This window comes from Eulemur rufifrons, chromosome 25, assembly GCF_041146395.1.
Source record: "Eulemur rufifrons isolate Redbay chromosome 25, OSU_ERuf_1, whole genome shotgun sequence".
In the NCBI taxonomy this organism is placed as follows: domain Eukaryota; kingdom Metazoa; phylum Chordata; class Mammalia; order Primates; family Lemuridae; genus Eulemur; species Eulemur rufifrons.
In genome coordinates, this window is record NC_091007.1 from 19,079,245 (window position 1) to 19,105,484 (window position 26,240).

At 39.2% G+C, this 26,240-nt stretch overlaps 1 protein-coding gene across 1 annotated transcript in view; it reads right to left on the reverse strand.

Moving 5' to 3' along the window:
- Positions 1-26,240, reverse strand: part of ODAD2 (outer dynein arm docking complex subunit 2) — a 137,970-nt gene that overhangs the window by 78,031 nt on the left and 33,699 nt on the right. The window contains exons 10-15 of the mRNA XM_069458857.1: positions 19,394-19,540; positions 18,796-19,005; positions 14,504-14,746; positions 14,049-14,159; positions 11,985-12,139; positions 9,622-9,864 (exon numbers count right to left, since the gene is read on the reverse strand). Coding sequence (XP_069314958.1) covers positions 9,622-9,864; positions 11,985-12,139; positions 14,049-14,159; positions 14,504-14,746; positions 18,796-19,005; positions 19,394-19,540 — 1,109 coding nt within the window. The remainder of the gene's footprint in view (positions 1-9,621; positions 9,865-11,984; positions 12,140-14,048; positions 14,160-14,503; positions 14,747-18,795; positions 19,006-19,393; positions 19,541-26,240) is intronic.

A 26,240-nucleotide genomic window follows, 5' to 3' on the forward strand; every position in this document is an offset into this window, starting at 1 on the left:
AAAAAACCAGTAAATACTGAGTAAATCAAGAAGATTCATGAGGTCAAATAAACTTTTTTTAAAAACAGCCCTTATCACTTTGGAGTTTGCTGGGATCCCTGACACCTCATATATCAGAAATTTTGCTTTTTTAAAAAAAGAAGAAAAATTATTTATTCTGCCATTTCTGTATAAGCTACGTTTCAGATTAACCACATAGTAATCAACTCTGAGATAAACCTAGCAAAATTATTAGGTTATAAAGATAAAGAAAAAATCCTCATTGCCCCCCAGGCAAAAAGATCAAATATTAATAACTTACAGAGACAAAATAATTAACTATACAAGCATCAGACTTTCCAAAAAAATGTTATGAAGCAAGGCAGCAAAGGTGACATTTTTTAAAAAATTCAATGAAAGAAAGTGGGAACCAAGAATTTTATATCTAGCAAGGCTGTCCTCTGAGTATTTATAGAAAAATAGTTTTAACATATAAAAACTTACAGAATTCTGTACCCATGAACCCTTCTTGAAAATTCTACTAGAGGATGAGCTCCAACTAGAAGATGACCATCAAACTTCAGCAAATTAGATCACATTTGCATAGATTACACAAGCGAATATACATGTAATTGTTGATCTAAGTTTAAAACAAAGGCAGGGTCGATGGTGGAAGAATGGTGTTTGAATGTTATATATAGCAAAACAGAAATAATGCACTTTTTAAATGGGAGGAAAAGGAAGAGGGAAAGAGAATAATAGAATGAGCCCATTGATCACTGTACAGGTAATAGGTAGGAGTTAAAAGAAACCAATAAAAACTGAAAAACTAAATAGTGAATGATTAAATAAGGAGAATGAGGGCATTAGAAAAAAATTATAGGTACAAAGATAATTGCACTAGAACAAAAATGCAAACCTTTCTAAACAAGAATGACAAATTAAAAAACAACAAATTAAAGAGCAAAGACTACAAATCTTATAGCAAAATGTGAATAATTATAAAATATTACAACATTTTCAAAACCAGACATATCAGTCATATCAGTAGGTGTGAATGGGTTTATCTTATTAAAACAAAAACTATTTTAATCTACTCACAAAGCAACACCCACCTATATACTGTATTCAAGGGCACATCTAAAAAAAAAGATTCAGAAAGACTGAAAATAAAGGGGTAGATCAAGATATACCAAGCAAATGGACATAATAAGCAGGAGTAAATAAAGTTTTAATGGGATATAGTCACATTCATTTATATATTGTCTTTGGCTGCATTTGTGCTTAATTAATGGAATTAAGAAAAAATTCCATTAAACTCCTGGGCTGACAGGGAAATAAAAAATGAAATTAAGGAACTTCTAAAAAAAAGTGATGACGATAATGAAAGCATTACATATCACAATCTACAGGGTACACTTAAGGCAGTGTCAAAGGAAAATTCATAGCACAAACTTATTACTTTGTAAAAGAATAAAAATAATCAGTGAATATCTACAAAAGAAAGCAAAAAGGAAGTAATAAAGATAAAAGCAGAAATTTATGAGGTAGAGAATAAAAGAACAGTATACCCAATTAATTAAACTGTCTTCAAAAGAATGAAATCGTGCCTTTTGCAGCAGCATGAATGGAACTGGAGGCCATTACCTTAAATGAAACAACTCAGACGTAGAAAGACAAATAGCGCATGTTCTCACTTAAAAGTGGAAGCAGAGTGTGGAATCATGGACAATGGAGACTCGGGGAGGTAGTGGGTGGATGACGGAAGGTTGCTTGGTGGGTACCATGTGTGTGGCACCATAACAATGTAGCAAAATTACACTTGTACACCATGAACATATACGAATAAAAAATAAATGGGAACAATATAAACTAAAATAAACTTTTTTTCAGAAAAAATCAAAATAGAGAAACTATTCTGCTAACTTGATCAGGAGAAAAATGGGAGAAAGCTAGCTCACATATACAAAAATTTAAAATAACAAGGAAAAATAATCATTGAAAGAGACAAAATTTAAAAATCATAAGAGACTACTTTGCAGGCCACTATTCAAATAAATTTGAAAACTTAAATGAAATTGGTAATTTCCTAAGGAAATGAAGATTGCCAAAATTGACCCCATTAGGAGACATAAATAGACCAGTTTCCATAGAAGAACCAGAGAAAACTATTAAAGAACTAATTTAAAAAAAAAAGTAGGCCGACACAATTACACAGGAGACCTCTACCAACCTTCAAAGCCTAGATAATCCTATTGCTCAATAAATTATTTCAGAGTATAGAAAATGAAAGAAAACTTCCTGATTCCTTTTGTGAAGCAAATATACCATTGATACCTAGATTTGATAAAGACAGAAGAAAAGAGAAAACAGAAAAACTACAAACTAATATCACTAATGAATATCATTACAAAAAATACTATATAAACTATTAGCAAACAGAATCCTACACCACACTAAGAAAATAATATATCATGACCATGTGAGACTTATTCCAGGAATGCAAGGTTAGTTCAATGTTTGGAAATGCATTAACATCATTCACCATATTAATAGATAAAAGGGAAAAAAATCATAATGAAACAGATGGAGCATAGCACAGTCTGTACAAATGCTCAAAAAACCTGACAAAATTTAACACTTATTCCTATAAAAACATTTTAAAAACAGAAATTGAGAGATACTTTTTAATAAAAAATATAAAATATGTATACTTTAGACCTAAAGCCATTATTTTACTTCATAGGGAGACACTGGAGGCATTCTACTATTTTCACTACTATGAGAGGAATCAATTTAAATAATAAGAATTTGTGAAGGAGTAAAACTTTCTCTAGAATACCCAAGAGCAGAGTTCACCAAATTTTTCTATTAAGAGCTAGACGGTAAGTCTTTTAGTATTTCTGGGTCATTTGCTCTCTGTTGCAACTACTCAACTCTGCCACTGTGGCACAGATGCAGCCAAAGACAATATAGAAATGAATGAGTGTGATGATGTTCCATTAAAACTTTATTTACAAAAACAAGCTATGGCCCGTGGGCCATAGTTAGTCAAACATTGCCTTGGAAAATTAACAATAAAATGAACTCAATAAGAAAATTACATAAAGTAGCAGGATATAGAACTGACATACAGAATTCAATGGTGTTCATGAAAACAAATCAGTTGAAGGACATAATGATAGGGAAAAAAAGTATTTACCCCATCAACAAAGATTAAAAACTTAGGAATAAAGTGAACAAAAATGAACAAAATCCACAGGAGGAAAACTTTAAAATACTCTGCAAAGTCAAAAAACCAGACTTGAACCATGGAAGGTTTCTATAATTTTACTATGGTTATGTAAGATATCAAGACTAGCAAAGCTGGGTGAAGGGTACACGGGAACTCCATTCTCGGTACTCTCTGTTTTTACAACTTTTCTGCAAGTCTAATGTTATTTCAAAGTAAAAGTTAAATTTTTTTTTTTTGTAGAATAAAGATCCTGAGGTGTGGAAAATAAATCATATTGCTATGGTTTTTAGTTTCAATATTTTTAGTTGTTTAAAATTTTATAGCATTTTATTAGAAAATTATGTTCCCCAAAACATAAGTGTTTATGGTTTTTTGCAGTATTGGTGTGATTTTTTTATACTTGAAGGCCAAATTACCTCCAGATGAATTCTGTACCTATCAAATAGACATGAGACGTCAACAAGAAAGGAAAATCCAGCACACATAAATCTACTTTTTCATGAATTTAATATTCCAGGATACCTACTGTCCCATTTTAGATCCTAGGGAGAGATATAATTAAAATGAAATAAATTATATTGAAGTTTTAAAAGCAGTAGTCTGGAGTCCTGAAAAAAGTCTACAGAGCTTTACAAAATCATTGGTTTCATAAAAATCATGTTTAATTCAATAGCCAAACTACTATTATTAAGATGCTATTTTTTATTTTTACTAAGACATACATACACAAGGGAAGAGAGTTGCTATGCATTCTACTGCACAAAGTTAGTCACACTGTGCTAAGAGTTTATATATTTATCCTGATATGTGACCTAAGTTTTAGCCACAGCCACAGCCAAATCACTAAAACATAAAGCTGCTAGTCATTAAAACAAGTTCCTAACCCATGAATTATATAAGATTTACCTAGGGGAGAGGTATTTGTCATTTCCTTACTGTCTAACTAAAAGCTCAAAGATGCAATAAATCCTACAAACCTTGCAATAATAGCTGTGTCTGAAATATGATGCCAAGAGTAATGATGTTTGGATTCTTACCAAACTCCAAATACTGTTTTCTGAAACTGCCTTAGAGTGTTTATCAAAACACCGCTGGGAAAACCACACTCACAAGCACAGAAGGATTCACCAACCTCCTTCTTGCACAAAAGACAGTTTAGTCCTTATCTTACAAGGCCTTGCTATGGAATTTAATACATTTGACCTTTTTCTCGCCTTTAAGTATTCTTCCCTTTGCTTTTTCAATAAGTCACTCTTCTAGTTCCCATCACAACTCTCTGGCTGATTCCTCTCAGGTGTATTTTTTTTAGGTACCTTAAAAGATTGGGTTCAATAGGCATCTGTTTCTGTCCTCTTTTCACTCTGTTTTCTCTTCCTCACAGCTTAATCCATGCTCCATATCTGTGCAACCGTAACTGAACTCACCGTTCGTTCCCTGCCCAATCGCTGGGTGTGCACCCAGAGCCTGGTACTGGACCAGGCATTGGAGGTATATTGGCGGACAAACTCACTCTGTTCCTCCCCTTGTGAAGTTCAGTCACCGGCTCTCCAGCTACGCTCCCTGCATCAGTAAGCAGTGCCATTATCTAGCTAGTTACCCAACCTGAGTTCCATCCATGACTCCGTCCTCTTCTTTATGACTCGTGTTCAATCATTCACTTGGTCCTAACCATTCTCTTCTCTCATAGCTTTTTTTTTTTTTTTTTTTTTTTTTTTTGAGACAGAGTTTCACTCCATTGCCCCAGGTTGAGTGCAGTGGCTTCATCAGCCTAGCTCACAGCAGCCTCAAAATCCTGGGCTCAAGGGATCCTCCTGCCTCAGCCTCCCAAGTAGCTGGGACTACAGGCAACTCCCCACCCCACCGCACACCCAGCTAATTTTTTCTATTTTTGGTAGAGAGGGGGTCTCGTTCTTGCTCAGTCTGGTCTTAAACTTCTGAGCTCAAGCGATCCTCCCGCCTCAGCCTCCCAGAGTGGTAGGATTACAGACGTGAGCCACCGTGCCCGGCCCTCTCATATTGCATTAGATTCCACAGGCCTGGTGTAAGCCACCTTCACCTGTGCTCTGTAGTGATCCCCTGACAAGGGTTCCAGTCTCAATTCATGCCTGAAACCCTTCAGTGAGTCTCAATTGACTTCAAAACAAAATCCAAATTTATTAGCATGGCACACAAAGGCCTGAAATCTTTGCCTATTTACATGTCTACACCACACCCTCAAAGCTCCCTGACTGCAGGCGAGAGTTTAAGGCTAATTACTCATCATTTAGGGCCCCCTTGTTTCAATTTATGGCAAATTAAATGCCATGATTAACTTAATATAAGAGAAACACATGGAATTAAGGGACAAAGTACTCATGTACAGATGAGTACAGATACTATACAATCTGACTTTCATTTTCTATTTATATATTATCTTAACTTGCTATTAATTGATGCTTAGTGCTATATCAACAATACTAGCCAACGCTTTCCAGCACTTACTGTGTGCCAAGTACTTTACATTCACCTAATCATTACAACAACCCAATGATATGGGTACCATACTGGCCCCATTTTATGTATATGGTCCAAGGTACCAAGAAGATTACTAATTTGCCAAAAGAAAAATAGTCTGAGACTGGCATTGCAGGCAATGGTTCCAGAATCCATATACTGAACCCATATACACTCTTCATGTGAACAAAATGGGATTTGTAAGGTATTAAACAAGAACTTTGATTTTGTAAAGATGATATATATTCATCATGCATGATACATATTTGTCACAGAAAAATACACAGAAGTAAAAAATGACCCAAATCCTATCGTGCTGAAATAACAATTATTAATGGCTGATGTAAATTATGGATATCTCTTTATGCTTATAGGTAAATAGAAGGATGGATGGGTAGGTAAGACAGAGAGATAAATGGATAGGTAGATGATAGATAAAAATGTTTTGTGCCATATCTGTTGACTTATTTATGTGAAAGATGACAAAATTTGCACACTTAGCCATCCACCCTGAATTTGTTTTTATTTTTGTCAGTTGAATTATTACATTATCATTACCAATATCTGTAAGATTAAGATGATTCTCCCTAATGATAATTCCTCCATTGTTTGGTCTTAGTTTAATATTTAAATGAATTCAATGGTCTCCATTGGTACCTTTTAGCCATAGTTTTGCTGTAATTTCAAAATTCTTTTGAGTAATTTCTTGATTGGGTTTTTATCAGGCAGTTTTTTTCAAGGACAGCTAGTGAGTACTGTATTCACTAATGTCTTATATGCTTAGGAAAGTGCTATTGGCTTCATATTTGAAGGGTAACTCAGCTAGTATGAAATTCTTGAGCAGTATTTTCTCTCTCTCAGAATGTTTTAATCAATGTCTTTTGATATTTAAAAAAGCTGCTGAGAAGTTTCCAGCCAATCTGTTCTCATGGTTTATTCCTTTTGTCTGGATGCATCTATTTTTTTCCTTTATTTCTAAAATGCAACTTTATCAGGATATGTGTTGCTGTTGGCCATTCTGTACCCATATTACCAGGGTCTTTTTGGATCTTTTTGACCTATGGAGTCACCGGAAAGTTTTCTTCTGTTATATCTTTAATTAAGATCATGTTCCATTGGTTCCAGCCTTTTCTTGAAGAATGCCAACTATATTTATGCTAGATCTCTTTGAGTTCCCTATTTATCAATTTTTCTATTATCATTTTTATATATTTTTTCAATTTATTTTGTATTCCTACATACCACATTCCTGACTGTGTTTTCAGTTGTGTATGTTATATTTCTTTTGCATCTATCCAGGCTTTTAGTTTAATAATTTTTCCATTTCTTTTCTGAGCTATGACCACTTGCTGTTTTAAACTATTTAGGTTTAAAACTATTTAGATTGTCTTTGAAAGTCTTTTGTAAAACTTTCTATAATTTTGGGGGCTACTTTATTAGGAAAAAATATATTATTTTAATAGACTTGTGACTGTGGGGATGCTATTTGTCTGACTTTATCCCCTTGCTTTTGTGAAAAATTACCTCAAACACAATCCCACGACAATCTGCGATTCCTTTTGCCCTGGGAACACATCCCCATTCGGTTTTGAGCATTCGAACAGTCAACCTGGTTCACTCCAAATCTCTAAAAGTTTACAGTTTTGCTGTGTCACAATCTGGCAATCATTGCCTCTAGTACCCTTTTCACTCCAAAGTGTCCCCAGCAATCTCCGTGGGCGAGAAGCTATTGTAGACACAGTAAAACGACACGTCCATATGACTCTTCCTTGGGCTCCACTGCTCCTGATGTTTTATAATGCAACACTGGATCTCTGATGGGAAAACCCACTTCTTCCAGGGCCCATTCCCTCCCTCGATCTCTGCTCTCTATGAACAAATAAATGCTGACTATTCTTTCAATGACCAGTCATGACATTTATTTGGGGGGGAGTCTTGAGATGGGAAGAGGTGTGTGTTAGCTGTCAGCAGATCACTTACAGGTCAATAATGTGAGCATTTGCAGTGCGCTTTACAGTCTAGGGTTTGCAGTTGTGGCCATTTCCTTGTTTAGTTGAATATCATTTTTTTCTACTTTTGCTCTCTTTTTTATAGTTTTCAAACCAATTAACCAGCAGCCAAGCCTTTCATCAAATTCCACAAACTAGTTTTTTGGTGCATTTATGAATAATTGCTTATTTTACTGTGATCTCATCAGCTACTCTACTATGTTTAAATTATCCCTTCACTAGTCCATCCCCCCAGCTCAATCATATCCTTGGAGCCTGTGTTTTATCAATGAATTCTTTTTACATTTCCATTTAGTACTTTCAAAACTTGATTGATTCTGTAAGAGCCAGAGTAAGAAAAGAGTAGAGCTGTTTTCTCTGGCCATCTCTTGAATGGATACAACTGAAAAGTCAATAAAAATAACACTTCATTTAAAAATAGTTATATTTTAAGTAACCACTTCCCACCCAGTCACTCTCTTTCAAACACACTGCTTTCTTCATAGCATTTCATACTATCTGGAATCATTTTATTTGTTTGTTGATTGAACATACCCATACACACAATAGCATGTAAGTTCTAAAAGAGTAGGAATTTTGTTTGGGGTACCACTGTAAATCCAGGGCCTAGCACAAAAGATGCTCAATAAATATTTGCTTAATGGATAGAGGAATAAACAATAAGAATGTCACTCCACACAATTAACCCTTGAAAGTAAAAGATGAAGGCAGAGAAGTAGAATGGGGCCAAAAGGCAAATGCTTTGAACACCAAGCTAAGCTATGTAGGTTTGGTTTTTAAACCATTGAGAAGTCACTGAAGGTTCTTTGGGCCAAGGAAACATTATCAGATGTGCAGTTTAGGAAAATAATTTCAATGCTGCACAGGAAGGTATTAAAATGGAAAGAGGAGACTGGAGGTGATGCCACATAGGACTCATTTCAATAGTTCAGGTAAAAGATGCCAAAACCCAACTGAGAGCTGAAAGGAGGAAACGTGTTCCCAAAGGTCAGAGGTAGTTGGTGGCCAAGTAAATCTGAGTAAGCAAAAAATAAAGAGGAACCAAAGATCAAAAGAAATACACAAAGCCATTTCTGACAAGTGTTTATCAAGTTCTAAAGAATACCATGCGTGTTTTAAAAAGATACATACATTAGAAAATTGTTTTTGAGGTCTAGCCACTATTCTTCCCTTAAAGTTATCACGTGTGCAACTTGTATTCCCTAGTTTCTGAAACCCCCAAGACTAAGGAGCCAATAACCAAATCGAAAGAAACTATTGGAGGCATTAGCACTTGTGTACGAGATACGTGGTTAGATGAAGGTACACACCACACACACACACACACACACACACACATCCTGTGGGTTCAGTTTCTATGGCAAACCCTAATATAGCAACTTTAACCCATTTGGATTCCTCCCTCTTTGATGTATATAAAATCATGCTATTGTTCTTAAATTATACCACATGTAAGCCTTTTCTTCCAAATTAGACAATAAATTGCTCAAGGAACAAGATCATAGCTAACAATCCTTTGTCTCTTCCCCTCATCAGTTCACAGCTCTTTTCAGGTACTCAAAATACATTTGCTGAGTTGGCGAGAAACAAGGATACTGAGAATGCTACCTAGAACCCTGGTTAGACCGAGAGAGAGATAATCCTTCTCTAGCAGGCAGAGAAAAAATTTGTTGATTGAATTAAGGTTTCCACATGGGAAACTGATTACTAGGTATTGTAAATCCTCCCAATGTGCCCAGTTTTAGCTCTGTAAGTTATTATTTGGTAACCTTGTTATTATTTATATAACACATTTTTTTTCATCGTTTGCACACATCGATTCTAAGTGATGACGCTGTGCTGTGCCTTCCCAAGTGTCCCCCCGACACGCCCATATAAAGTCTCCCCATCTCCAGGGCCACTTACGCCATACTTTCCGGGTCCACTGCACAAGCACCCACGGCTTTTGTGACATTGACAAGAAGAGCCTGGTTTATCCCGACAAGGAGGTTCACCAGGGGCTGGATGCCACCGCACCTCCGCACGATGACTCGGTTCTCATACTCCTGGCAGCATTCCCCCAAGGCCCCGACCACGTTCACCAGCACTTCTTCAGGCTGGTCGGTTAAAAGTTCCACCAAGGTTTCAATGGCCTTGTATTCTCGAAACCTAATTCATAGAGAGAGAGAAATGGGGGTGGGGGGAATAGTATTGCTTTTAGTATAAAGTGAGCTAATAATATTAATAATAATAGCAAACACTTACTAAATGCCAACTATCTGCTCATTCAGTCCTTATAACAACCCTATGATGCAGATAGTATTCAATACCCGTTATTGGACTGCTGTTCTGACGCTTGGTAGATAGCAGAGTTGTCATCCACACCCACCATCTGCTCCAGACCTGTGCCCTTGACCACTATGCTGTACAGCCTCTAAGAAGACTAGAGCTTTCTCCAAATCTGCCAACCTATGATTCACTGTGGTAAGGGTTTTTCCGCCATCTTAGAGAGACTATTTTACATGAACAAAGTATTCTATTTATTTCTATTTTACTTTATTTATTTTTAGAGATGAGGTCTTGCTGTGTTTTCCCAGGCTGGTCTCAAACTCCTGGCCTCATGAGATCCTCCCACCTCAGCCTTCCAAGCAGCTGGGACTACAGGTGTGCACCACCACACCTGGCTTACAAAGTATTCTGAATGTTTAATGAAAATGAATTATATATATTTTTGCTTTTAAACACATCAAACGTGCCTTTATTATACCTATTTGGGTTTATTAAGTCTCTCAAAATAAGCAGTAGCTTGGGCCCCTTGGATAAAATCTGTCATCCTCAGATATCTTTGGTATTAACCATTAATACATTTTAGCATCTCTTGTCATACAATTTCAGTCTATAACACACATACACACACATATATATCAAGAGGAAGTGTGCTACATAAAGATAAATATTTGAGAATGACTTGTTGCTGTATAGAACATTTTGTCCCATTTCTAACAAATTTCAGCAGTATTTTCAAGTACCATGATGTGGCTGAATTAAGATAAAAGTTTAATTAAGTGAGGTTACTTTTAATCTAGCCATGACTTCACTACACATTCTTTATTAAGTAAACTTATTTTGTGTTAAATTGGAGATGTGAATTTCTTGTTAAAGGAAACCATCAGATGGAGACAATTCTGATGCCTCAGAATGCCCATCACTGAAAGTGTGAACTGTAAAAATATATAAAGAGAGACATTTGAAAATTAAATCAAATGACCATAAAGTTTACAAATACTTTAAAATAAAATTCAGTGAAATATTCACATTTGAAAATGACTACTCTCTAAGAGTAATTCTTTAGTTGACATTTAGCTGATTCATCTTGTTTATATTTAAGGAAAGGAAAAAGAATGAAATCACTTCCATTTCTAAAGATCAGGTGGCAAAGGCACCCCCTCACCCAGGAGATATCAGAGATATTTCTAATATAAATGGCCGCCCATATGCAAAATACCCTGTTTGCACAGAAAGACCGTGTCAGTAGGCCTCTTAGTCCTACTAAGGCACAGAAAGTCATTGCCAGGTGGTGGGGTGGGCAGAGAGGTCTTTCATTTCTAAGAATCCCTTCATTCTGCCAACTTCACCCAGAATGTGCATCTACAACTAACATTAGAATCGAGCTACCATTTGATCCAGCAATCCCACTACTGGGATTTCCTTTTACCCAAAGGAAAAAAAGACATTCTATAAAAAAGACATCTGTACTTCATGTTTATACCAGCACAATTCACAACTGCAAAGATGTGGAAATAACCCAAGTGCCCATCAATACATGAGTGGATTAATAAGATGTGATATATGTATACCATGCAGTACTACTGAGCCATTAAAAAAAAAAATGGAGAATTAATACCTCTTGTATTATCCTGGATGAAACTGGAAACAATTCTTCTACGTGAAGTATCACAAGAATAGAAAAACAAACACCGCATGTACTCACCATTAAATTAGAACTAATCGATCAACACCTATGTGCACATATGGAAATAACATTCATTGGAGGGGGTAGGAGAGGATGGGTAAATTCATACCTAACAGGTACAATGTACACTATCTGGGGGATGGGCACACTTTGACTCAAACGGTACAAAAGCAATTTATGTAACCAAAATGTTTGTATCCCCATAATATTCTGAAAAAAAAAGCAAAAAAATTTGACTATTATAATAGCATTAAATTACAAGACTGTGTCTGGGTGGCCATATTTTTATTACACAATATTGAGTGGCTTCTCTTACTTGGTCACGTTCTCTTTGCTGATGGAACATTTCCATATGGCCCCGGTGACAGCAGCTAAGCGTTCTTTATTGTCAGTGTTATTGAGCAGGCTGGCCAGGGGTTTAAGTCCTCCGTGCAGCCTAACCAGGTCCCGGGTTTCCTCATCTTCAGCACACTGCACAAAAACCAAATCAGAGGCTGTCAGTGATCGAGATGCATCAAGCTTTCAGTGATTGCTAAAGTGGCTGCCATTCTAGCAGCTCTGCAACGTCCAAGAGTATCATTTTCTGAAGGTGCCTCCAAGTAAAATATAATTCTTCTCTATACTGGCAGCTATCTGACAGTATGTCTCTCCCCTTAGGTGGTTTTGAGAAAGAATAGCAGTTTCTACATACTCAACAATCCTCCCAAGCCAGTTCTGGGATAGCCTGGGCTTCCACTGAGGCAGAGACAGAGGTCAGCAAGAAATCTAGAATGCCACATGCCTGGATGGGGGGTTTCTGCGCGATGCAACCCAGAGTGTTGGACAGATGTGCTAGAGAGATGAGTGACAGGGACTTGGTCAGATCTTCAATGACCCTGAAATCTAGAGATGAAGAATTTCCCCAACAGAGTTTCTACGCCCAGAGCAGTGGGTTATATCAATCAAAAGCATCTGACATTTTATTCAAAACATGTTTCTCCATGTTTGTGTCATCCTGTGAAATAAATATTTACTGCATAGATGTTCCCACTTGAGCATTCTTCTCATGTCATAGAGCCAACAGATGATAAATTTCGTATAGATTTGGCTATGATCCCAAACTACAGTTGTTTTCTGATGCCATGTGATGCAGGTACGTGTCATGCATCATCCGTGAGGACCACTGGAAGAAATCGTCATCGCAATGTGCCATACGGGCACCTGCCATGTTGATCTTCAGAGTGTGGTTTTCGATTCTGGTTCAGTGGCAACTTTTAAAAATTAGTCACTATTTCCAAGCCACTCAATAGTTACTCATATGAGGCATATATGCAAATCAAGGCTGTATAGCATTGCTATGGGCTGAGCTGTGTATCTTCAAAACTCATATACTGAAGTCCTAACTTGCAGGACTTTAGAATGTGACTGTATTTGGAGACAGGGTCTGTAAAGAGGTCATTGAGGCTAAGTGAGGCCATTGGGGTGAGCCCTAACCCAAGAGGACTGCTGCTCTTGTTAGAAGAGACTAGAACACTGAAACACATAGAGGAAAGACCATCTGAAGACACAGGGAGAAGACAGCCATCTGCAAGCCAAAGAGAGATGCCTCAGAGAGACCAACCAACCGTGATCTTGAACTTCTAGCCTCCGAGACTGGAGGAAATAAATTTCCTATTGTTGAAGCCACATAGTCTGTGGCACTTTGCCACGACATCCCTGGCAGCCAAATGCAACCCTCTGCTGAAATGAGCCCCTCCTCCGACTCTATCTTTTTAGTGCACTCCATTTGCACACCCTGCGTGCACGCTCTCGGGAATCTGCTCTGGTTAGGCAGAAGCCGGCGCAGTCAGTAACCGCCATACACTAATTTGCCAACCCATTTTTCTCTCTTTACCATTCTAATCTGTTTTCTGACATATTATGAAATTCATAATATACAAAAGTGGGTGAAGATTAATATAAGTAAGCTAATAGAAAGATAAAACAGGAACACTCACACATACACACACGCTCATTCATCCATCTTGTCTTGACAGATACATTTCCCAAGAGCGTTGTGTTAGAATAGGACATGGGGGGAGCACCAGGTATTTATTTAGCTATTAATATTTTACACTAAGTAAATTGTTTCAGGAGACAGAGATATATGTGTCTTCTAGAAATGTAAATAATCACACAGGTGGAAGCAGGTTTCCCTTATATACACAAGTCTCTGTCATTACTCTCTGTCATTACCGCAAGCCAGCACGTCTCAGACCTGTGCGTGCATGACAATCCACTGGGGGACTTGTTAGAGATGCAGACCCCGGAGTCCCAGCCCCGGGGAGGAGACCGCGTGTTTGGAAACACCCCCACCGACTGCACGGGAAGAGGGCCAGGCCTGTCGGGCACACGGGCACACCTGGTAGATGGCCATGGCGCAGTGCTCCTGTAGTTGCTCGTTCTCACTGCTCAGGTTCTTCACCAGGTTTTCAATGATCCTCTCCGCCTTGATCGCAGCGCGGTAGCTTTCCTGGGAAGAAGAACTTAAAGATTTATGGGTGCATGCGGCACGAATAGAAGTCCCTATCCACATGTATTAATAATTATGCTGAACAAACCTCCTTCGTAAATAGACACCAAAGTGCAAGCTTCACACATCGATACGACAGTAAGAGAATTAGTCAACATCTAAAAATATATGTCACACAGGTGCTGATTTAATTACTGTCCTATCACTCGATCGGTTCTTTCTAATAGATGCTGACTTCTTGAAAGAGAATCCCTTGAGCAATCATGAGAACCTTAAAAGTGATTTTTTTTCTACTAAAGAAAGGCAAGGTGAGAAAGCAAGAGGAGCAGAAGGGGTGTGGGTACCTCCGACGCACACTCCTGCAGCGTCCCCACCACCGGGATCAGCATGTTTTCGTGAGAAGTCTTCAGCAAGCGGGCCAGCAAAGGAATGCCCCCGGCTTTGCGGATGGCTTCTTTGTTGGCGTAACTCTTGCTGCAACTCCACAGTGCCAGGGCCCCGCAGCGGGCCACTTCCACGTCCCTGGCCTCGTACAGGCTCGACTGAGCAGGCTCTGCTGAATTCTGAGCACAGTCAAGCAGAGCAACCTGCAATGGTAGATAAGTGAGACGCACGCTTTATAATAAAACTTAATGCATCCTTCAAGAGCTACAAGATTGCTACCAAGCTCACCACCACCAAAAATAAGCATGCTTTAAAATATAGTTAGATAGAATGAACAATACTGAACAATATATTGCATTATAGTCAACAACAAGTTAGGGTATACTTTAAAATAACCAAAAGAGCGCAATTGGAATGTTCCTAACACAAGGAAATGATAAATGCCTGAGGAGATGGACACCCCAATGACCTGGATTTGATTATTACACATCATATGCCTGTATTGAAGCATCATATGTAACCCATAAATGTTAATATACATAACAATTATATAACCATAATCATTTAAAAAAAATTTTTAAACAATGTTTTTAAAATATCAACTTTCCTAGTATACAAAAGCCAGTGACAGCAAAGAAACAAATAAAACCCTTGGAAACACTTCCCTCCGGATTGGGGAGCTTTTTCATTTCCTTCCTACAAGAAATTTAATCCCACCAACATAGTGTTTTCTTAATATGGCTCCAATATTTACAGCAATAACATGTGTAAACCACATCCTCGGCCCTAGCATCTCAGAAAACTACCTTCCCTAAACCTCTAGAACTTTCTAATGAGAACTGAATGGCCTTTATACCCTTAAAACCATGAGAGCTCTTTGGAGGACAGAAACCGCCACATGTGCTACCAAAACCAACCGAGCCAAACGGCACAGCTGCCGGCATCCACTGTTCCCTTTGCAATAACTGAAGTCACTGAAAACCTTGAGGGAAAGGAGAGTCACTGGGAGGACACAGCAGTGGGTCACGTTGTCCCGTGGAGGAAGTGAAGCCTCCCCAGAGATGCAACTACAACCGTCAGAGGAAGCCGCCAGCCATTCTTGCAGGCTCACGGTCTCATCCGGGGACTTGGAAGCCATCATCTGTGGATGTCTACTCCATTCTTCTCTCTGCAGGCCCAATGACTGCCCACAGTCGTACCCACCGATCCCAAATTTAGTAGACAATAGCCCAGGCTAAGTAGAGTCTCTCAATCCCAATGTCAAATTCCAGGGGGAGAGACCCAGTGGACACTTGTAGGTCTAACTGGTTATGGTCCAAGGAAAGGCAGGGACAAGGAGTATTGACGTGGCTTCCAGATACTGACTATAGGTGGGACAGCAATGTGGGAAAAGTTCTAAGGCAATGGGATTGAACACAGGAAAGATAGCCCAGAAGCGTCTACTTCCATTATTCACATATTATCTATATAAAGTCCAGACTCCTGAACTCCCGTTTACTCACTGGACAAGGCCCTGCGTGAGCAGCATGTCCTTCACCTTCACCTCCCCACTGGCCCATCCACCCCACCTCTGGCCACATTAAAGCCCTCACACTTGTCGATGCTCAGTGCTGTTTTCCAGCTTTGGGTCTTTACCAACACAGCTTCACCTTCCTGAAACGGCATGTCCAAACTGTCCCTGCAGGAAGGAGTGTGGGTGTATGTGTGGGTGAGCCCTGTGATTCCAGGGTGTCCTCTCCAAGGTTGGGTTCGGCCTGACACCCCGGGCTGCTGGGATAGGCTCCAGCTACCCAAGACCCTGAACTGAAATAAGCAGACTGGAAAATGAATGAATGAATAAATGAATGAATACAACTGATCATAAATTATAAATTCATAAGGTATGTGGTAATTATACAAATGCAGAATGACAGACAATGCCCTACGAAAGTGCTCGGTGAGCCCACCGTGTTTGTGACTGTTTGGGAACTGCGTGGAGGGAGGAGATACCCCTCATAATTTTTGCTTTGCAAACATTTATGCCTTGATTTAACCCACTACCACTATGACACTCACCGATTCACCAGTAACTGGGTAAATAATTATCTTGCTTTTAGTAAATGTATGTAGAGCTCACATTTATTTAAATGTTTAATATTAACAGTGTTACGGGTCTTTACTTAGAAGTTTGGTGGTGTTTTTTGTGACCAGCAATATGGTAGGAACTTAACTCTTGTTTATATCAATTAGCCTATGGTGAAATTGGTTTCATTATATGTTTTTGTTTTTGGTTTTTTTTTTTTTGAGACAGAGTCTCACTTTGTTGCCCAGGCTAGAGTGAGTGCCGTGGCATCAGCTTAGCTCACAGCAACCTCAGACTCCTCGGCTTAAGCGATCCTACTGCCTCAGCCTCCCTAGTAGCTGGGACTACAGGCATGCGCCACTATGCCCGGCTAATTTTTCTATATATATTTTTAGTTGTCTGTATAATTTCTTTCTATTTTTAGTAGAGACGGAGTCTCGCTCTTGCTCAGGCTGGTCTCGAACTCCTGACCTTGAGCGATCCACCCGCCTCGGCCTCCCAGAGTGCTAGGATTACAGGCGTGAGCCACTGCGCCCGGCCGGTTTCATTATATGTTGTTTCGCTTAAAATTGCCGTTTCCAGGACCCTATCCATGATGTTAAGTGAGGACTTACTGTACTAGGTCCCCAAAAGTGATGCATAAGACTGTCATAAAAACACATTTTAGTTTTATGTTACATCACCCATTCTTAAAATTTAATGGGAGTAGTTTCAGTGGACAGCCACATTAGCCTACCAAATTATTTCATTATTTAAGCAGATGATAATCATAATCATAGTAATAATTATATTTCCCCAACATTTATGAAAATTTTTGAACACAGAAAAGCTGAAAGAATTGTACAGCAAACATCCATATATCCGCCACCTAGATTCTGGAACTAACAATCTGCTGTATTTCTTTTATCAACCTCTCACCATCTATTCATCCATCCATCCAACCGTAAGTCCATCTCGTTTTTGAAGCAAATAATGACATTTACAGAGCTTTACAAATAACAAAACACAGAATCTCTTTTAGTAAATTTCTGAACCCATTTCTCAGTGAACATAGTCACAGTAAAATCCTTATTAATCCACTAGATATTTATTAACCTTTTATATGGGTAAAGTACTGCACTCAGTGCTGTGGAAGACACTAAGATGAATGAGACATGTCCCTCGTGTGAGGAACTTGAAGTGCAGAAATGGAGACAGGCCACTAAGATAAAAGCTGGGGAGACACAAGATCCATTGATCCTTATGAAGGAGAGCGAAAATACACTGCTACCCTGCATTAACTTTCATTAACGTCCTGACATGGCAAAGGTGGTGAGCAGAATTCTGATTGTTTTTCTTATGGTAACAATTATTGTTTTAAAAAATCACTTTTTCTGATTATAAAAGTAAGACATACATAGAAGACAAAATGGCAAATGCAGACAAACTAGAAGAAAAATCTGTAATTATTTCAGAGAAAATCCCCAAGAGCAATTTTGTGTGTTTATTTCTAGGGATTTTTTTCCCTTCTATTGGAAGGGTAGGTCTTTAAAAAACAGGGATCATAAATATCAACAGTTTTAAATTCTGTTACGATGTTACATAATCTTAAATATAATACACTTTATTCCTTGCTACTAAATATACTTCCAAAACACCATAGTGATAGCTGACCGTAGATGTTTCTTACGGTTATACTGCAGACTCTCTCATTGGCCACCAATTGTTAAACACCTGGGCAGTTTTCAGTTCTGTCTTCCCACTAACAATGAGATGACTAAGAGCCTGCAGCTCCGACTGTCCCCGTGGGAGAAAGTCCCCACTGTGAGGTCACCAGATCAGAGGCCACGAGAAACCAGACCCCTTCACACTGCGCAGGTCTCCCTGTCTCTCACTGTCCCTGCTCATGCGCACGGACCCATCCCTCCCAATGGTGTAGGTGGTGACAATCACATCTACATTAAAAATTTTCTATTTCTTTGAAAAATGAGTTTGAACATGTTTCTTGGCCACTGACTGATGTAAATATGCAAAAATAATTCTTAAGGCCATGTGACACAAAAACAAGAGTCCCAGAACATGCCGATATGGCTGTGGAATGTCCAGAGAGGCCATTAGGGACAGTGGGGAGTCCCTTCCCCTCTCTTCCCCTCCCCTGCCCTCCCCTTCCTTTCCCTGGCGTGCCCTGCTGGTGACGTCAGTACCACTCACCAGTCTGGTGATGCCTCCATGCTTCCTCACCACCTGCCGGGCTCTCCTAAACTTGGCGACATTGGCGATGGTCTCAGCCGCCAGACATTTCAGACTCTTGTGCGGGGAATCGAGTATGTTCACCATAATTGGTAATCCCCCAAGGTCAACAATATTACGTCTGATTTGAGGATTATGACTGATTTCCTTCAGGATTTTTAATGAACCAATCTGCATGAGAAAAAAAAAACGTTATAGATGAATGAGTGCTGAATACATAATCAGTGCGATGTTTTCTGAAAATTCCAAGGCTGCCTAAAATCCTTCTCCAATCAAGATTTTTCAGAAGTAGCGTCCACCCCAGTGGTTACACACGTCCTCCGTGTTTTCCTCCACGTAGGTAAACACACGTGCATCAGAGATGAATGACGAAGAGCAAGAGAAAGAGGAAAAGCTGAAAGAAGAGAGTGCAGCTCATAAAAGTAGCAGGCTGGTTACCAGCAACGGCAGCAGGTAAAGACAGGAAACAGGTAGCAAGGAGAGGCAGACACCTGGAGCCGAGAAGACAACACAAGGAGGTGAGAACGCAACCCTCGTACGTTGGGACGGAGCCACTCACCTTACATTTAACTTCATCTGTGTCAAGCAAATTTATTAACACCTCCAGGCCTCCGACATCTCTGATTGCCAACTGGCAGGTCTCTTGAGCTAAGTTGAAATCCCTCATTGAACACAACGCAATCACTGTAGCTGTCTGATTTCCTCCCTATAAAGATACGATGCCAGAGACGGTTAAATAAAACCACGTTCCCAGAGGAATGTACCAAATGGTTATGAATCCATGCACTACTCTGGGTGGCTATAACTTGTTAAATGAATCGCGTATAGCTGAGGCATGGAAAAGCTGTAGAGAGCATCATGAAACATTGTTTCAATTAAGAGTCAACATCTAAAGGGGGTCTGTCTCCTTGAAACAGCTACCTTAGGTGGCATCAGTGTATTAAAGAGAGTCGAGGGGCAAAGCTTGCGAGATCGACTGAGGAATGGCAGCTGTACATGGAGGTAAGAGATGGTCCCCTCCCACCGCCGGTTCTTGAACAGTGTGTTGTGCAATGCAAACTGCGTCTGAAAATTATTCTTACAGATGTGGGTAGAACATTCTGGAATAGAAAGAACCTGGAGAAAGGGACATTGTACAGCAATGCAGACTGGGACCTAGAGCAGGTGGAGGGATGGCTGTGGGTTTCGATAGAGAAGCCAATTCCAGTAGGATCTGGAAATGGACTTGATGGGCAGGACCAAGGAGAAAGAGAGCTTTGCCAGGTGAGCGAGGGGCTGGCCCAGCGCAGGGAATCATTGGCCCAGCGTCCGCTTGGTGAATCGCCACGTGTCAAGAGCAATGGTGAGCTGCTCCTTTAAGATAAAAAACAAAATCTGAATGATTTAAAAAAATTAATGACTGATCCGTAAACCAGACCTGCTGGGAGATTAAAACCTGAATTCACTGCAGAAATTCTTAAACAGTGGCCACTGGTCATGACCGCTTTGAAAATCTTCTGAAGAACATAGCGTAGCCCATATTGCTACAGAGACTGGCTGGCAAATGAGAGTGCTGGCGTAAGTACTGAAGTCGTTCATGACACACAAAACCTGTATTTCTGTTGGATCTAAGAACAGACTATTTTTGTAAATGGCGCTCAGAATAGACAACCTGTAATCCCTGCCTCAAAACAGTACCAATGGCCTCAAACTGCTCTCTCTTTTAAGGAAAGAAACCTTCAAATTATATTTATTTTCATTTGCTAATCATTACTTTACATTGTCACTATCTATTTTTATATATGAAAAATTACACACATATAAAATGTATATATAATAGATAATATGTATTATCTATTGTATAATATATACATTATTACATATATAAATGTTTTATGCTTATATAGAAATTTAAAAATTTAGAAATATAGTATATAAAATATATAACTATTAAAAATATTTTTATATAATAGATAATCTGTATAACGGGCTTAGCACAGAGAATGGAAATTACACACAAGTGTCCAACCCCGTCCTCCTTCATATCACTCGTGGCCCATCAGCAAACCCTCTTGTGAAGTCAACACAGTAGGTTGCTATTAAAATAAGAAACCGCAATGGGCTTACTAGAGGATCCCGAGTGAAGATGGAAAGGTTGAGAGTTCAGCCTTTCCTCTTACTCCTTTTAAGAAAATTCCTTCTACATCTCTAGAAACGCTATGAACAACTATCACTGACAGTTTCCACTGCTCACACGAAGGCTCCCAGTGGGTGAGCCAGGAGGTCCTTTCTATTCAAGATCAAGTTTAGAATGACCAGAGCCTTAATTTTCTATTATTTACATTTAAAACAATAAATTATGTTCTTACAGCTTTTAGTGCCCTTTTCTCCCTACTATCAAGAGAAATGTTAACCCCCGCCAATTTTCCTCCAGTTGCTTTTAAAATATAAAATAATAAATCCTGACTTTCTCACCGTCAGGTTCATAAACTCCCTTATTTGGGGGCATCAGACTCCTACATGCTAGCACTTCCTGTTCCTCTGTTAGAAAAACAAAAGGCAGATAATTTTTGTAAATCATAAAGCAGGCTCTACATGTGGACCATCATTTATTACAGGCAATTATATAATGCACAAAAAAAAGAAAGAGCCAAGAAGATAAGAAAAATCATTTTCATTTGAACAAACCTTTTATTCCCCCCTGAATTTAAATGGTTAAAAGGAGCCAGAAACTTCTAGACTAGGGGTCAGGGGAGGTATCTGTAAAGGAACAAAGCTGGGCTTCTGTATCATGAGTTTGAAAATCCAAACCAAGAGCTTCAGGCAGAGCGAGTTCTCTGGGCAGAGTAAACGTGACTAGAAAGCGCAGGGCCACCAGGAACAGGGTGTCAGGCGTTAGCTGAGCCCAGAGCCTCCTCCCAGGGCAGGTCCACTCCCCGCAGAAGAGCGCTCTGCTCCGGTGTCCTCAGCCAGGCAGGAGCAAGGATGCTCTTGACTGCTATTCTTGCATCCTAATATTTTCTTTGGTAGCAATTTTCAGCTTATACACTCAGCACAATCTTTGTTTCCTATTTCAAGTGTCTTCATTTTTCTCTTCTAGACCACTTCCAACTTTTGAGCTTTATTTCATTATTTACACTATAACCAATGACATAAACTTTTAAAGGTCATTTTACTGCCGCAGCTGTGCCACAAGTAAGAGTTTATATTTCTCTGAATTATCTCTAGGCCAATATCAAAGAACTGACAATTAAGAAGTGAGATCTTTCTAGAAAAAAAAAATTTTTTTTCTGTAAATCATCAGTCTTTTTTTTTTTTTTTTTTTCTGAAAATCTGGAAACATATTCATAGGCTTGAGGGATTTTTTTAGAACAGTTTTATATTAGGGAAAGTTAGTTTTTCCACATTTCAGGATTTAGTTCTACTCTTGTCACTGACCACACTCCCAAAAGGATTATAAATCTTTCAGAATGAATACCAGAGGACCAGGGCCAAAATATTCAACATACAGAGCCACAAATGTTAGCCAATTGCTATTCTTTAAATACCAGCCATGTCAAAGGATTTTCGAATGTTTGTTCTACTTTGTCCAGGTGCCATAAACATCTAACTGAGGAGAAACAGTGCAAATACACTCCTTTTTCAATTAAATCTCCCCTGAGGACATAATTAGTTGCCAGTACTTATTTTCACATTTTTATCACGCATTTGCATTTGTGAGGTTTTAAGAGCTGGAGAAAATATAGTAAAATATTATTTTACTAGCTTCTGAAGGGTTCTGAAAGATGCTTCCAATAAGCTTTTCCACTTCTTAAATTGATGCAATTCTTTTGCGAGTTGTCGTCCTGCCACTGTTTCTTCTCAAGCATCCCCGGGCTCTGTTGGCCTTTGGGCTTTTTGCAGTTCACATTCCTTTTGATGACCAGGAGGCATTTGTTCATCATCACCGTCAGGTTGCAAACATGCAGAGATTGAATGAATGTCGCTTCCTCTTACTTTTATTAAAATTTCTTTTTGAAAGACAAGATGAACTGAGGATATTTTTCTAAACCATGTTTTTTTTTTTTAATTACTTCAAATAAAATCTTTGAAATGAAGTATTACCCTGTCTGGTATACAGAGAGATGCCTCTCTCTCACTGTCAATAAGGAAGAAACAAACATTCACTAGGTTGGCATGAACCGTGTCGCGTGTTCGAGAGTGAAGCAGGGAGCAAGCTGCCTCGACTCATGTTTGCTTTCTTTCATTGGACGACTGTGCAGCATGTTTACTATTTGCCAAACTAGATGTTATAGGAACTAGAGACATCCTGGCATACTCGTCCTTGCCTGCCTGGAACTCATAGTTTGGTGGAGGAGAAAGATTTTAACTTTTTTAAGCTCACTCAAATAAATGAAATCTTTGAGGGGTGTCACACCAGAGACGAGCATGGCGGTGAAGCACATCACAGGGACTTTGATCTAGCCCGGGGCCTCCTCCCCAGGGGAGGAACGTCTGGGCTGAGATCTGGACAGGGAGTAGGTGCTTTCCCAGGTAGGAGAAGAAGGGAGGTGATGAAAATCCCAACTGAGCAAAGAGTACATGCAAAAGCCCGCCAGTGGAGTGGAGTATGCGGTGTTTGAGACATAGAGAAGGCCCATGTGGCCAGATCCCAGAGTGGGAGAGTGGTACAGGAGGAGCTGAAAAGCTAGCTGGGCTGCTCGGGCCCGGCGGCCAGGTTGGGAAATTTCATCTATTTCAAGATTGGCGAACAGAAGCTGATGACGTTTTGAACAGAGCACGCTGGCTGCAGAGGCCCCTGCCGGACGGGGCAGGTGTGGATGCCTGGAGATCATTCAGGTGACTGCGGGGACCTGGAGAACAGAGGACAACTTGGGGCAGGAGCCTGAGGTGACTCGTCACACGCCATAAAGAGACTTTGAAATGAACGCTTCTATCACCTTCGTTCAGGAAAGGAGACTACAAGCCAAGAGGGGAAACTCTACAGGGTGAGACGGGGGTGCGGGGGGGGGGGGCAGGCAGAGGGGCGAGGAGGACCGGGAGGGCCGGGAGGGCCGGGACAGCCCCACCCTGTCTGCAATCAAGGAGCAGCGGGTGAGACCTGGAGCAGCCACACAACCGTCGCGCAGCCTCCAGCTGGCTCCGAACGTTCACAGCATTTTTTCCTACAAACATGCCACTCAGAGAGCAGGGACAGCGCACCCTGCCAGGGACTGTTCATTAGTGATTACAGAGGGCTGGCGCCCAGTGTAAGCTTGGCTCAGAGATGCTCTTCTTCTCCCAAGATTAGAAATGCTAAAAGGTAAGTGCTCACAGCGAGTGGCGTATAACCCTGTGAGTCAAGGTAGTAAAATATATTGCTTTGCCTTCTGTTTATTTGCAAACGTCCTCTATACTGGTGACTCAGCGCTCGTAAACCCAAGATGCAACAGAACCCCAAGGAAAAAGAGAAAATACCGTTTCCAGAAGAAAAAATACATATAGATATATATGTATACATTCTTAAAGAAATTAGAGTCAGGTTGTTGTATAACAAGCTTGCTAAGAATTTTTATCAGGAATGGGGAAGGAATAATGCAAAGATTCTACACACATTCTTTTTTAAGCAGCCACGGAAACTTGCAGAAATTGGCAATTTAATTGCAATGAAGAAAAATGTATAGCAAATGGAACTGGCTTCCTAAAAAGATTCAAAAGAATGAATTCAGTAATTATAATAATTCATAAAAATAGTTGGGTACAAGAGCAACATTTAAAAATAAGTAACTCTTCATACACTAAGAATAACAAATCAAAATGTATTTAGAAAAAAGTTCCTATGCCAGTATGAGCAAAATAATAAATATCTATGACTAAATCTCATAGGAAATGTTTTGCATATGTATGGACAAAAGCTATTAAGTTTTACTAAAGTATATAAAAGACTAAATAAACAAATGGTCACATCATGTTCCTAAAATAAGATAACTCAAGGTTATTAAAATTACAATTCATCCAAAAGTAATTTATAAATTCATGAAAACCAATCAAAATGCCAACAGAATTTTTGAGTTTTGTTTTTAACTTCATCTCTTTCTAAAGATGATCTGGAATGGAAAATTCACCAAAAAAGTTAAAAAATTTTTTTTGTTGTTGTTTTTGAGATGAGGCCTTGCTCTGTTGCCCAGGCTGGAGTGCAGTGGCATGATCATAGCTCACTGCAGCCTCAAACTGCTGGTCTTAAGAGATCCTCCTGCCTCAGCCTCCCAAGTACCTATGACTATAGTCATGTGCCACCATGCTCGGCTACTTTTTTTTTTTTTTTTTTTTTTAGAGATGGGGGTCTCACTATGTTGCCCTGGCTGGTCGTGAACTCGTGGCCTCAAGCAATCCTCCTACCTCAGCCTCCCAAAGTAATGGGGTACAGGCATGAGACACCATGCTCATCCAGTTAAAAAAAAAATTCAAGACACCTATCTGGTCTTCCAAACAATAAATAGCAAAGTTATGGTAATTAAAACAGCATGGGAACATCCCCATAAATCAATGCAACAGAGAAAGATCCAGAAACAAAACTCTCACATGTGAGATTACAGAATTTGATAAAGGTAGCATCCCAGATCATTGGAGAGAAGAGTGGATGAGGCAGGAATCTGTGTTGATACAACTGACTGTCCATCTAGAGAAAAAAAGGTAACGTTAAGTGCCTACTGTATACTATATGTAAAGTGAATTCCAGAGAAAGATTTGAACATTTAAAGAAAAAACTATAAAACTACCAGGAGGAAATAAGAAAATATTTCTGTTCTGACATGGCTTCAGAAAAACCTTCCTAGTTCCTAAGACACGAAACCCATAAGCCATGAAGAAACAGTTGATATCTGTTAACGTACAAAAGAGTAAAGACATGCAACAAACTAAGAGAAAATATCTGTAATTAATATAACAGCCAAAAGATTAATCTGCATCATCAAGAATAAAAAGACAAACAACCACACAGAAAAGTAGGCAAAGGACAATCCAATGGCTCTTAGACATAGGAAAAAAAATGCATCAACCTCACTAGTAATCAGAAATGTGCAAATTCAAACCAGATACATTTTTTTCCTTTGGCCAAACTAAAAAAATTTTTAAAAACTACAAATTGGTGAGAATTTATAACAATGGATTTCAATCCTAGATGAACAATTTTAATAGGGAGATTTTAAAGACTGTCGATGCCTACATTCCATCCCAGACCAATTAATTCAAAACTTCCACAAAAGGTACCTGAGCGCAGAGTGTTTTGTTTATTTGTATGTTTGTTCTTGCTTTTAAGAGCCCTGACTGATTTCACTCTGTTTCAAAGTTGAAAACCATTGATACGTTACTGGTAGAGCATAAATTGACATTTCCTTTCTGTAAGAAGCTATCAAAATTTTTTTATATAAACAAAGTTGTTTGGTTTA